Source organism: Ovis aries, chromosome 16 (assembly GCF_016772045.2).
Source record: "Ovis aries strain OAR_USU_Benz2616 breed Rambouillet chromosome 16, ARS-UI_Ramb_v3.0, whole genome shotgun sequence".
NCBI classification, from domain to species: Eukaryota; Metazoa; Chordata; class Mammalia; order Artiodactyla; family Bovidae; genus Ovis; species Ovis aries.
In genome coordinates, this window is record NC_056069.1 from 22,588,224 (window position 1) to 22,601,808 (window position 13,585).

The 13,585-nt window shown below is 44.7% G+C and overlaps 1 protein-coding gene across 4 annotated transcripts in view; it reads right to left on the reverse strand.

The window, feature by feature from the left end:
• The window catches only part of MAP3K1 (mitogen-activated protein kinase kinase kinase 1), a 74,849-nt gene extending 64,642 nt beyond the window's left edge, over positions 1 to 10,207 (reverse strand). For 2 of the 4 annotated variants that reach the window (XM_027980067.2, XM_042233775.1), the window contains exon 1: positions 9,704 to 10,207. In XM_027980067.2, coding sequence (XP_027835868.1) covers positions 9,704 to 10,182 — 479 coding nt within the window. In that variant the 5' untranslated portion in view covers positions 10,183 to 10,207. Of the gene's footprint in view, positions 1 to 8,635; positions 9,032 to 9,249; positions 9,439 to 9,703 lie in introns of those variants that run through there. The other 2 variants (XM_042233774.1, XM_042233773.1) reach the window with 2 other exon arrangements.
• Positions 10,208 to 13,585: the final 3,378 nt, after the last annotated feature.

Here is a 13,585-nt window from a genome sequence, read left to right on the forward strand (position 1 = left end):
GATTGTTCTGTTGCTTTCAAAAGGACTGTCTAACCATTTTATTAATAAAGCCTAATCTAAAAATTCTGAATTCAGAAAAATCACAAGGACCTTAATATAACAGTGTAGAAATGCCAGTGTGCCAGAAAAACTGAAACGTAGTTTCAAATTTCAAAATAAGTTTATACTGACATTAAAAGTTTTTTAGGAATATTAGTACCTACATTAATTAATAAGTCACATCTTTTTTTTTTAATCTAAGGATCAATGAAAATAATTGATTATTACCCAACAAGAATTTAAGAGTATCAATAAATCCAGATAATAAATAATTATTTTGAAAGAGGAAAAAAAGAAATGTGAAATGTCTTTCTCAAAACACTCAACATCTTAAGACGTGAACATCAAGAATCCAACCCTTTCACAAGCAGCCATCTTATTAGACCAAAGTCCTCACAGTAATTAAATAACTTGGTCAACATTGCAAAGCTGGCGCTTACTGCCTGACTTCTCACAGTCTAGCTAGGAGAAAGGGCAGTATATATTGGTGGTGGTGATTAACTATTAAGGCATCTTTTTTTAATTGTAGGATATAAAATGACTCAGGCCAACAAAGAGAGCAAAAAACAACTCTGCCACACAACCAATCCACAGGACGTTCGTAATGAGCAGCATCCAATTTTATGTAATTCTAAAGAACACTTCATTTATTCAGCATCAAGGCTACAGGACCACCTCTTCCAGATGATTTAGATGTTTACCACTTTGAGGATCAAAATACTTTCTACAATCATCAGGGACAGAATACTTCCTTAATATGTTACAAGCTTTCTAACTTGGTTGACTGAGTGGAGGGAAACACAACAATCTTGTAAGCCACAGTCATTGTCATTACGGAAAACAAAGCCAATCATATGATCTTCATCACTCTCATTTTACAAATAAGGAACTGATACCCCAAGAGTAATGTGGGAAAGTGCTGTGAATTAATAAATTCATAATCTTAGAGGTGATCCAGGTGTGTGGAACCAAGCGTTCCATCACCAGGCGGCCCCCAACTGCCATGCTCCAACGTCCTCTTAGCAGGTCCCTTTCTCCTCCCTTCTTAGCACCTGTCAGGGCTCTGCCTATATTCTGCCTTTAGGGAACCTGTCTCTTGCTCTAAGTATGGGTCTTCTAACTGGCTGCTTTTAATTGCTGCACATACATTGCTGCTGCTGCTAAGTCACTTCAGTCGTGTCCGACTCTGTGCGATCCCATAGACGGCAGCCCACCAGGCTCCCCAGTCCCCGGGATTCTCCAGGCAAGAACACTGCGTTAGGGACACCAAATAGACAAGACTACAAGACTAATAAAGAAATGTCAGCAAATCCTGAGTGAATGCCCCTGGAACTCTTCTAAGTGTAAAATCAAAGAACTTCAAAGCACAGATTTTGTTACAGGCCCTTTGGCACTTCAGAGCCTTCTTTTCTTACTTCTTAGTGCTAAACCATGTTCCAGATAAGGGAGGCTACCAGGTTTAGTTACCACCAGTAAACTTTAAAACGTTTTCTGTTAATGTGGGTTCTTGGTTCCTGAAATCTCACATAGTACTTGTCTAGCAAATCTTTTCTTTAATGCAAATGTGAACTATTTATCCCAAGTTGAATCATTATCAGTAGCAAATTCATAAATTTTGGATGAAGTAGGGTAATTGGGACAAAAATCCTAAACATAATATCCTAAATTTAGATAACATTCTGAGAACTCAGAAAAAGGAATCACTGTATTAATGCATAACAGCTCCAGGTGTATATTTATATAGATACGCACACACACACACACTTTCAACTCCCTGGTAAGAGAAGAACTACATACACAGAGCAAACATTTCTTCTTACAGCGTATTATCATGCAGTATAGCTCTTTCGTCTGTACCACATTAAGCCATCCTACTTCACCTGTGGCATGTGGTGTGTCTAATACTTCAGATACCTCCTAATGAATCTATCACACGTTGACTATTCGGAAACACCAATCATCTAGGCTTTTGCCATTTAACCCCATCTCAGGTAGGTCTTGATTACGTCTGACCAAAGGGGAAGAACAGACAATCCACTGGTTTGATCTTGCAACATCATAACTACCTCCATCCATTTATTTAACAAATTCTTACTGAGGATCTACTCTGGGCCAGACATTTTGCTAGGTTCTGGGTTCCTACCCAGCCAAAGGCTCTGCCCACTTACGTCTTTTCAGTCTTCAAGGGAAGGCAACCATTCACCAAATGAGATAAATACAAAATCAAAGCACTAACAGTAAGGACATGGAGCTACAAAGCCAGTCTAGGAGACGAGGGAAGGAAGGCTTCCCTGAGGAAGCCTCAGTGAGCTAAGATATGAAAAGGGAAGAGCTGACTCAGGACTGGGAAAAGTGCTCCAGGACAGAGAGCAGGCGGAGCCACAAAGGCCCTATGGCAGAGGTGGTGTGCTGAGTCAGGAAATGAAGGCAGTCCTGCTGAGAATAAGGGTGTGTGTGACCAGAGATGGGCCCAGAGAGGCAGCCAGGGGCTAAACCAGGCAGGAACTCTGTGGGACATCTTAAGAACTCTCCGATCTTTATCCAAATGGAAAGCATCTGAACGTTTTACAATTCAATTTAATTTACTTTTCTATAGGAAAATTGCTACACTCAGATTTACATTTTTAAATGATCACTCTGGTCACACAATATGGAGAACCAACTGGAAGGGAGGAAGCAGGAGAGAGGGAGCAAGTTGGGAGGCTACTATGTTAGTTCAAATGAGAGATCAGGGAGACCTGGACTAGGAATATGGTAACAGACCAAAGCACCAGCCTCTGATACGGAACTGAAGACTAGGAGCGGTCAAGGGTAACTACTAGCCTCTGGTCCTGCCGCTTCATGAGCAGAGAACTCCTGAGTATGAGTAGGGCAAGGTGTAGGGAAAATCCTGAATTTGGTTTTCGATGCCTGAGTATGGATGTGCTCTGTAGAGAGGTGTGGCAACTAGGAGAGGTCATGGCTAGGAAAATAAACTCTGCACTCATTCATGAAAGGCCAATAGTTGACCTAAAGGCATTAATGAGACTTGGGTGGGGGTGGAAGAGAGGAAATGAGAGAAGGCCTGGACCTGAGGATGTTCTAATATTAATGCTCAAGAAGCTGAGGGGCCATTAAAGAAGGGTTGGCAGTGTTAAGAAAACAACCAGGAGGGCTTACCCATAAGCACAAATAACTAGACACTCAAATCCCAGAAACTCAATTTTCTCAATATTTGACAGTTTACACATGGCTCTAATTACTTTGTAACTACAGAGTTATTAAACTAATTCTGTAAGGTTTACATTATATAACATTGGTCAACATTATTAATCACTGCTTGCTAAATACCAATTACTGCTACAAAATACCCAGCAATACACCAAAACTCGTAAGAAATAGTTCCTGCCTTCAAAACTTTCCTTAAGCTACATTATGATTAAAATCACATCAATTAAGTCATGAGTTAGTGTGTCTTCTAATACACTTATTTAAAAATTAATTCATCCTAACACTTTGGGAAAATTAGTTCATCCTAATGCTCATCCTAACACTCTTAGAAAAGACCCTGATGCTGGAAAAGATTGAAGGTAGAAGAAGAAGGGAATGACAGAGGATGAGATGGTCGGATGGCATCACCGACTCAATGGACGTGAGTTTGAGCAAGTTCCGGGCAATGGCGAAGGGCAGGGAAGGCTGGTGTGCTGCAGTCCATGGGGTCACACAGAGTGGGATGTGACTGAACAACAACACTTACATGCATCCGATATTCAATGGTGTCTGGCAATGGCACTAAGAATAAGACAGAGTTCCTTGTCTGTTAGCAACTGATATTTAGTATTCAGAATGCTGTAAGACCAGTTTGAAGATTATTTGATGCTATATCAGTTGAATGGTTATTTAGGCCATAAAGGAAGGCAATAATACCTACTAATCAAGAGTACAACCTCTACCCCCCCACCCTGATATCTACCTTCTTCTGACTCCACATACACTCATCATCATGCTTACTGTGACACTTAGCCAACACGCTAACTACAGCACTGCGTAAGCTCCAGGCTCTTGCTTCAGTCTTAGAGAGGACTGAAGGTCTCATCACTAATTCCCAGGTGACAGACTGCATTTTCAGAAATACATGCTTGGTGGGTCTTAAGAACTTAACAGCTCTTGGCTCTCTGTAACATCTCAATCTATTAAACCAAACTAACCAGACTGGTTATTTCAAAGGATTCTATCGCTAACAGTACAGAACTCCTTTCCATACCAAACATACCTAAACTAACCCATAGGCCAGAGTAAATGAGACAAGGATATCTTCTTGATTATCTTATAGCCTAGAGCATACTCTATACGTTTCCCAATGTTATTTCCCTAACTAACAGAGTTGCTTTTACTAATAATAAAGCCTGAATTGTAAATCCAGTGTTGGCAGATCCTCAGTTTTTTGCTCCTATATCCGCTACTTAATTTTCTCTTTAAGAAAGAAAGAAAGAAAGAAATCACATCTGAACTTGCAGTTCCATACTCATACCTTTTAAGAGTATAGGCAGAAATAGTTTGAAAGTAATCTGCACCTGAATTTGCCATTGCTGTGGATATGGAAAAGCTACAGTATATATCTGTCCTAAGAAAGGGAAAGAGCAAAAACTAGCAGACCAAAGGTACAAGCAGAAAGCAGAACAAAGCTTCCACCTTTAACTACTGTCCTGAGAGGTCAATCATTCCTCAGAAAGCTAAGGAAGCACTACTGTTTTCACTGCAGAGATACAGTGTGAAATGCTGTGGGTGAGATTCAGAGCACTAATCCTTAATCTAGGTGCTCCTCTCTATTCCCATGTCTCTCACAACACTTAACATGGTAGTGTGAAACCTCTTCATAATACAATCTGCCAGCAGAAACAGAGGCTGTGCACTGATGACATTTTTCTCTACCACCCAGAAAATCACCTCGCAGAGATTCATAAAAGTTGGATGAATGAAATCTAAAACAAGTACAAACGGAGAGGATCTGACTCTACTGGAACAGTTTCCATGTGTGATGATTAAAATGAATGTGTGATATTATATTAGCTTCTTTATTTCCTTCTACTTATAAACCACACAAATCAAGAAACCTAAGAAACACTCAACACTCACCAACCGTTCTCCTTGACTAACACAATGAAACGATCTAAGTACAAATCATTTGTTCTCCCTGCCTAACATGATGAGGTGATCTAAGCACAGTTTACCTGTATTACATGTATGAGGCCAGGTTACAAACATCATGCTTTATGGACACATCAGGAGACAAACGTATTGGCAATGGCACTGGGTAGAAACCTATCATTCTCACATTGACTCTTGAAGGACAACTTCCTCCTTCAAATCATTAATCTGGCCATTAATTTGTAAAAGAAAGTGGAGACAGCAGAGAGGGATGGAAAGAAATGGACTGTGCAGTGAGATCGTCATGGACTGGAAGCCTAGCCTATTTTCCAGTCGTGTGATCATGGGGCTTTAGCATCACACATGAGTTTCTACCTCTTGAAAACAGAAAATTACAACACTCTGGAAGGCTGCAGACATGATGAAATGAGCTAATATATAACTTGCCTGACACACAGAAGGCAAGAAAAGTGACTATATAAAAGTACTTCTACTTGATCGATGAACATGTTTACTAACCACAGCAAAAATCCTCTTATTCTCTTGCAAGAACACCCAACTAGCAGTTAGCTTTGCAGTGAGGATTTCTAAATAACATTTACTTCAATTCTGTTTCTGATTATTTCTTTTGCGTTTCAAAATGTTCTTAAATTATTTCTTAAAAACAACTTGGGTTGATTCTTAATAGTGCATATTTCCTCACATTAATCTTTTTTACCCATTTACATTTTAAAGTAACTAATTTTCAGCTTAGATTATAAACAGAGGCCAGGACTGAAGAAAACAACCAAGTCTAAGGAATATACCTGGTACATCTGATATAGCAAGGCATTTCAAGGTTAGAAGTGCAAAATACTGCAGCTCTTAAGGAGCCTCTGGAGACTAATGCTTCTCCATGCCACATTCTCCTATTGCCTTCCTCAAAGAAAAATAACCCTCAACCCAAGAAATCTGGATACAAAATGCAAAAGTTGTGCCTTCTTACTCAGAGAACTTCTGAATGCCCCATGTTTTCCCTCAGGGGAATCCATTCCCTATTAACTGCCCCAGCCACTCCAGCATTTCTTCTGGAATGCTCCCAGCAACTGTCAAGGGCTGATCAGCAGACAGCCTAGGCAAGCTGTAGCTGGTTCTTTTGCTCTTGTTGAAAGCAAAGAACGCTCCTTTCATTCCATATTTTGAAATCTTCCAAGTCAGTAAGTCAGCAACCATTTCTAAAATGTGCAACATATGCTTGAGGTAGTATAGGAGATGTGAAAAAGAGTATCAATGAACAGAGCTACTTCCTGTTTTTTTTTAATCTAGCAAAATAGAGTTATTATAGCATATTGGAAATAATGTATTAAGGAATGTTGGTTAACCAGTCACTCATGCCAGAATCAGATATGAAAAGAAAACTAAAGTTGGCAACAATTCTAGTTCTAATATTTCCCTTTCAGAATTATATTTAATAATCTTTGAAGAATGCATTCATTTTCTTACCTGATTCAAAATAAAACTTGGAGACAATTCCTAACTACAAAACTTACAAATTCATGGAAGACTAACTTATGTAACTACTTCTGTCATTTTATAAAACCACCAATTTTTAAAAAAAAAACTTATTTGGGGGCAATAATTTTCCTACACCTCCTTTAGTAAAGTCACTGAATTATATTTTTAGTCCAGAAGCTTCTAAAAGGAAGTGAAAGCTGAGGGCTATATGAGGATATAAAAGCAGCCTATGAAACAGCTTCAGTTTTAAGGAAAAACTAACATTAACAAGCACAGCATATCTTGTTCTTTCATGGGGCCAGCAAATTGATAGTTAGGTTTTTTTTTTTTTTTAAGTTACAAAAATAGGATGGAGTAATTATATCTACCAAACTCACAATAGCCTGTTCAATGGAGAGTAACACTGTAATTTCTCTTCAAAGACAGTAAATAGGAAGAAAAAGCCCCTAATTCTGTATTAGAAGGAAAAATCCCAAACCCTTGGGCGCCACTTACAGGCAAGAAACTTTCACTGATTTCAGTTACCAACCTGAAAAAGAGGGGTGGACTTAAAATCTTCTATTTTTAATATCAATATTATTTATATTACTTACACTACAAAATTGTATTTTCCACAATTTCAATTTCTACACCCAAAGTTCAAAAACTGGAGGAATTATGAAATTTAAAAACTTTAGGAATTCTCTTTAAAAAAATATGACAGGTCTTAAAGATGTACAGTACTACTGAAACATAAAAATATTTCAAAATCTTGATGTTAGATGATCCTTCTAAAGTATGAATGTAACTATTATCCAAAAACTAAAGTTCAATTGCAATTTTCCTCCTTACAGTCAAAGTGCTTATACCAACGGTCTCAAATGAATTTCAACCCCATGAACAAGGAAATATGGAAAAAACTCACTATTTCAAAAGTAGAGAAAATAAATATTTTACTATAAATGAAATGTTTATGTATAACATTTGGGATGAACAAACAGCATTCTGGCCAGCGAAATTCATTTTAAAAAATGATTTTGCCGATTAGTCTATTATTTCATATACTGTGCAATTATAATCCACCCTTTCAGAAAAGGGGAGGGGGAAAACTAGGTTATAAAATGCAAAAATTAAACATGGATTACTCACTCCCTGAATTCTATCTGCTTTCACTTTCGTCCTCTTATTTTGTGTGGAGACAACACTAAACATCTATACATTAATTTTACAGTGGTTCCTCTTCTATTATATTCATAGCTCGTTAAGATGCCTAGAATGCTGAGGCTTGCTAAATTATTTACTGCATCCAAAAACTTGGTATCATGGGAATAAGACAAAATTCACCTCTCAAATTCAGGGTTTAATATCTTTAACTGGACCTCACTTGTAGTAACAATCGCCTACAACGAATCATTCCAGTCAAGTTCTAATGCAATTTGCAAAGAAGCAGTAGTGTAGAGAGAGAAACATAACCCTTGTAAGACTAAGCTACATGTACAAGTGCACACAGAAAACCAGCACAGTCACAAGTCCCTGTTCCTCTCAACATGGCACACTGCTGACCACATTTTTAGGGTCCCCTCCCCCGAGAGGTGGGGAAAGAGAGGGGCCAACTTCTAAGTAGCAATCAACAAACTGCGGTTTTAAACATAGAATCAAGTTGCCCCCAAAAGTGCCAAATCACCAGATAATTAACGAAAGCCAATGATTCCTACTGTCAAATTCGTTTCACAAGGGAAACCACTACAAGGCAGTCTCTAAAACATTCAGAATAAAGGTCAGGAAGCCCTACAGGGAAACGGGTGACTATCACAACATTTCCAGCAACTCAAAATACCCCTCAAACCTGTGCTCTGCATACACTAGTTAGATTTTAAAGCAAACAAAAACAAGGACTATGGCTGTCACATTTAAAATAATTTCCTTAAACACAAATTTCTAGTTGCCAAAAAAGAGCCAGGCCAGGAACAGCTGGCCTGAGTTACCTTGCACATACCGTAACGCGCAGGCAGCCCAGGGCCCCGGAGCACACCGCACTGGGTCCCCTGGAATCCCGAGGCGGCCCGCGCAGCTGCAGGGAGCAGGAAGCACCGCACCCGCGCCGCGGTCCCCAACCACTCCGGAGAGGCTGCGGGGAGTAGGCACTACCGCTTTGCAACTGAATGGCTGACACATCCGGTCCTGGCTCTTACACCACTCCGCCAAATGCAAACTTCAAAGGCCAAATTCAAACTCCAAACAGAAGTCACTCAAGTCTCCGTGCTGCGGTCTGTATTCCCCAGGACACTAGGAGTCCCTTGGGGGACGCGATTAGAAAACTCTCCGTCCTAATACCCCGCAAGCCCCCGAGAGCTTGCAGCCCGTCACCCTGCACCGCTTTGACAGGCGTTACGGAGCCGTCCACCCGGAACCCCCTGCGGCCGCGCTCGGGGCGCGCCGCCTCCGTTCCGGCCCGGCCTCCGGTACCTGCCTGGAAGCTCTGCCTGTCACCGCCCCGGGGACCCCACCGCTTTCTGCGCCGCCGCCCTCCGGCCCTCCAACCCGGTCTCGGGCAGGGCTGCCCACCTGCTTCGCCCACCTACACTGCCCGCCCGCAGGCTCAGGCCTCACCCCCGCGCGCCCCGGGACTCAGGTCCGGGGTCGCCGCCGCCGCACTGCTGCTCGCCTCTTCCAGCCTGACCCGGAGGGCAGCGCCAGGGTCCCGTTCCGGGGCTCCTCGGAGAGCCCCGATTCCAGGAGCCCCACAAAGCCAGCCCGGCCCCCCACACCTTATCTCAACTAGTCCAAGCAGCGCGGCTCGCACGCCTGTCACATGTCTGCAAACAATAACAAACTCTCCAGCACGTCCCCGCCCCGGGCCCCCGTCCGGTCCCCCAGGCCAGGTCCGGGGCGCCGCCCGAAGCTGGAAGGGTCAAAGAGGGTGCCCGAGAGCTCGGGTCCCGGATAGCCGCGCGCAGCCTTGCTTTGCGGAGCCCCGGGACGTCCTGCGCGATGCCGGGGTTCATTCATTGCAATAGCCCGCCCGCCCCCCAAGTCCCCGCCGCTCCCCGGCCGCGCTGCTTACCCGGCCGGGGCCGCCGCAGTCGGCTCGGCGGCGGGCGTCCGCTTCTCCCCCGGCTCGGCCCCCGCGGGGCTCTGGGCGCCGCTGTCCGGTGCGGCCGCCGGCTCGGCAGGGTGGGCGCCACCGCGGCTCGCGGCTCCGTGGGGCGGCGGCACCGCCACAGGATGGAAACCGCTCCCGCCCGCCGCCGCGTCCGGGGGCTCCGGCGACGGGGAAGTGGAGGAGGACGGCGGCGAGGCGGCGAGGAAAAGCGGCTGCTCGGGCAGCTGGTCCAGCTCCACACTCCGCACTTTGCGCAGCTGCCGCCGCCTCCAGTCCGCCCGCTCACGGCCCCCACTGCCCGCCTCCCGCAGCAGCCCCGCGGCTGCCGCGGGCGCGCTGCTCGCCTTGAGGGCCCCTCTGCCGCCGCCCGCTTCGGGGCTCGCCGCCCCGGCGCCCGGGAATCCCGAGGACGAGGCGCGATTCCCCGCCGCCGCCGCCATTTTCTCTCGCGGGCTACATTCGCTCGGCCCCTGCGAGGGAGGGAGGGGGCGGGGAGAGTGCAGGGGGCGGGGGGCGGGCTCTGCGCCTCTAGCGTAGGGCTGGCTACGCCAACTGCGTGAGCGCGGCCCTTCGGGCGCCCGGCCGGGACTGACGGACGGGCGGGCGCGCTGGGTTCAGTGGGGGGAGGACGGCGGGCCGCAGGTTTCGGTGGGGAGCGGACTCTTAGCTCAGCCCCGCACGCGGGCAGCCGAGGTGGCCGCTGCGGGGGCGCGCTGGGGTTCGCGCGCCTCACCCGCCGCGCCGCCAGGTAGTCCCGGGCTGCACCGGCGAGAGGAGGAGCCTCGGTGGCAGAGCTCCGCTTCCTCTCCGCCGCAATCTCGGCCCGGCTCGGCCGGCGCTCGCCCTAAGGGAATTGCAATTCGAGCTTTGATGGACGGTGCGTTGAAGGGGGCGCAAGCCAGAGGGCCTGCAGTCTGTCATTCGCGTGCCCGTTGCAGTGGGCGTCGGGGAACCCGGGCGCGGACCTACCTACCCTCGCCCCCGCCTCCACTCCGCGCGGGACGCGCAGGTGGCGCCCGGGACGGTCGCCTGCTGCAAAGCAAGAGAAACCCAATGTTCAGCTGACGTGATGCCGCGGACCCAGAACCCAAGTTTATATATAAAAAAAGCTTTCCTCATCTTCTGCCCACCCCCAGATCGTGCTACAAATAAAACAGAAGTTTCTGGAATATCGTGTTCAAAACCTGAAATCACAGGTTTGGGACACCCTCTTCACCCACTGTTCCGCCCCCAGCTAGAGGGAGACCGAAAGGACCGGGCAGCGGGGTCGGGGGGGTGGGGTGGGTGGTCGAGGTGAATCGTTATAAATTTTTTTTCCTCCGCTGTCTTTGGGAAAGGCAGATAACGCAGGACCACAGCATGTTTGGGGAAGGAACCAGGAAGTGCTGGCTGCTGTCATCCTCCGCCAGGTTCTGACCCTCCCCGAGCCCTATGCCTCTGGCTGCACGTCCCTCTTCCCCGCAGGGTCGGGCTGCCTGTCGGGTTCCCTCCGCCCCCACCCCCGCGGAGCCCGAGCTACCCAGCGCGGCGTCACGAACCCTGCTAGTCCCTGAGGGCGTCTGGCGATAAGGTGCTTTGGAATGGAAAAAGCACCATTTACATGTTAATGATTTTAGACCTTTCTTCTGGCTTCCCTGTCGCGTTTACTTCTCCCCTCCCTTCTTTTCCTCCAGCCGGTGTGTCAGTGCTGAGAAATCTCCCTCAAGCCCGGAACCGAGTCCCTAGATTTACTTTGTGAAACAGGAATTAAGGCGGGGGTAGGGTGGGGGAGTGTCGTGGAGAGAGAGAGCTGCTCAGGAAGAGAAAGGAGAGCGCTAACTTGTCGGTATTCATACATTTAGACAAAAGTCTAAACTGTCTACAAAATAATTCCTTTGATTTCTTGGAAACAGATAAAATGAAAACCTCTTTCTTGGCTATAAATGGTAACTGAGGAGGATGGTGATATCCGAGCGATTTTTAAAGCGGATTCAGATTTCATATTAGCTCCGTGTTAACTGCTACGAAGTCTGCCATAAGCTAGTTTTAGTTACATCCAACGGTACAAATTTTGAAACTTTAGATAAATCTGTTAAAATTTGAAGTCTACAGTTAGGCTATGATTATACAGTCTTTTAATGGTAGCCAAGTGTATCATCCAAAGCAAACAGTAGTTATTTCCTAGGTCTTCCCGGATTGTTACACCCACTAAAACCTACGTTGGGAAGGATAAACTTGTTTCTTTCTTATTTAGGTTAGAAAACCTTTAAAGTTGCACACATGTACTTAGTTAACTGTAAATGAGAAAAGTTAGCAGATGCCTTCAGCTTTTCAAAATTGTTCCAATTTTGAAGTTTGGCCAGAGTAGCAAAACAGAACGGGATCCAGTAAAACATTTACTTTAGCCTCGTCATTTGTGCACAGTGATGAAAACGAGACCAAGTGAGAAGAGCACAGTGCTCTCAACTAGCCCCCGTCTCGCCTCCATCCATCAAGACCTCAAGTGCTGGTCTTTCACCTGGTTTTTGGTGCTTTGAGTCATTTCCCCCTTTAATCTTTTATGTATATATTCAAGTTGTCATTATGCACCTTGCCCTGACGAACTTATTTTTTAAGGAAGAATGATAAAGGATGTGCTTGACTGAAAAGGGTGTTCTTCCTCCATCATATGTTGATATAAAGTCTTCTTTGAAGAAAATTTAACCTGTGGAATTGCTACCATAATTTTTTGCTTCTTAAAATTCTGTCTCTAGTTTGGTGCTGCTGGGTCCTGCTTTATATTACTGCATAAAGGCATATGTCAAATTGCCTTAATTTGATTTCTTTAATGACATAAAGGAGACTTGTGACTCTTCCAAGTTTGCTTGTACACTGAAAATTCCAGTTCCTATTTCCAACCTCTTTATTTCTATTCTCTCTCAGACACAAATGTTGCAGTAATTTCATTTATGCTATGACAGCTTTGGTAACCTTTACCTCAATATTTTACAGATCACTGCTTCCACATAGTGCTTCTGGGAATCACCTAAGTCATACTTCAGTTCCTGAATCTCAGTCATTTGGAGGATCCAGTTTAATACTAGTACATTTCCTTCTTATGCATAAACATCACTGATTTAGAATGAACAGATTTAATAGGGACTGGCAGAAATATTGCAGTCTGTGTAGCATTCATCTTCTATTTCTTAAATACCTATTATGCACACACAAGAAATTTTCTTCTCTTGAGATATTGTTTGTTGTTTTTCATATTTATAAAAGTAAACAAAACAATCCATTTGCAAATATTTTTATTAGTGGGTATTTATCAAGTTGACTCTGCTAGAATTTCAGATCCATCCGTGTGTGGGGTTTCACTCCTGTGTTTGTGAGATCTATGTCTTAGGTAGACATAAAGAGTAAGAAGATAACCTTGAGAATAGAGTAAAAGCTGGTATCCTATCCGAGTTATAAATATTAATATGGAATACTTGCAGGAGAGTTGGGGCGAGAACTTGGTTTCTCTGTGCTCTTTCCAGACACCATGCTTCCAACTGTTTCCAGATATCCTAAGTTGGGAAATCTTGTCATTTATGGGACAGTTGACCTTTTGCAAGTACACTGTAGGTGACATTATAGTAGAAAGCTTCTTCACCAACCTCCACTTGCTGACTCATCTAGTAACAGATACCCGTCACTCCTGGTGTGGTGTGCAGCAGGCAGAGGGGTGCTGCAGCGTAATGAACGCTCATGACAGCTGCACACTTCTGCTCCCATCAGGTGAGTTACAGACCCCAGCGAATCCATCATATTTGTTTCCAAATCTGACTATAGCTGCTGTAACTGTCCTTATGGAATTTAATTAAGTCCTATTAAACATGACTA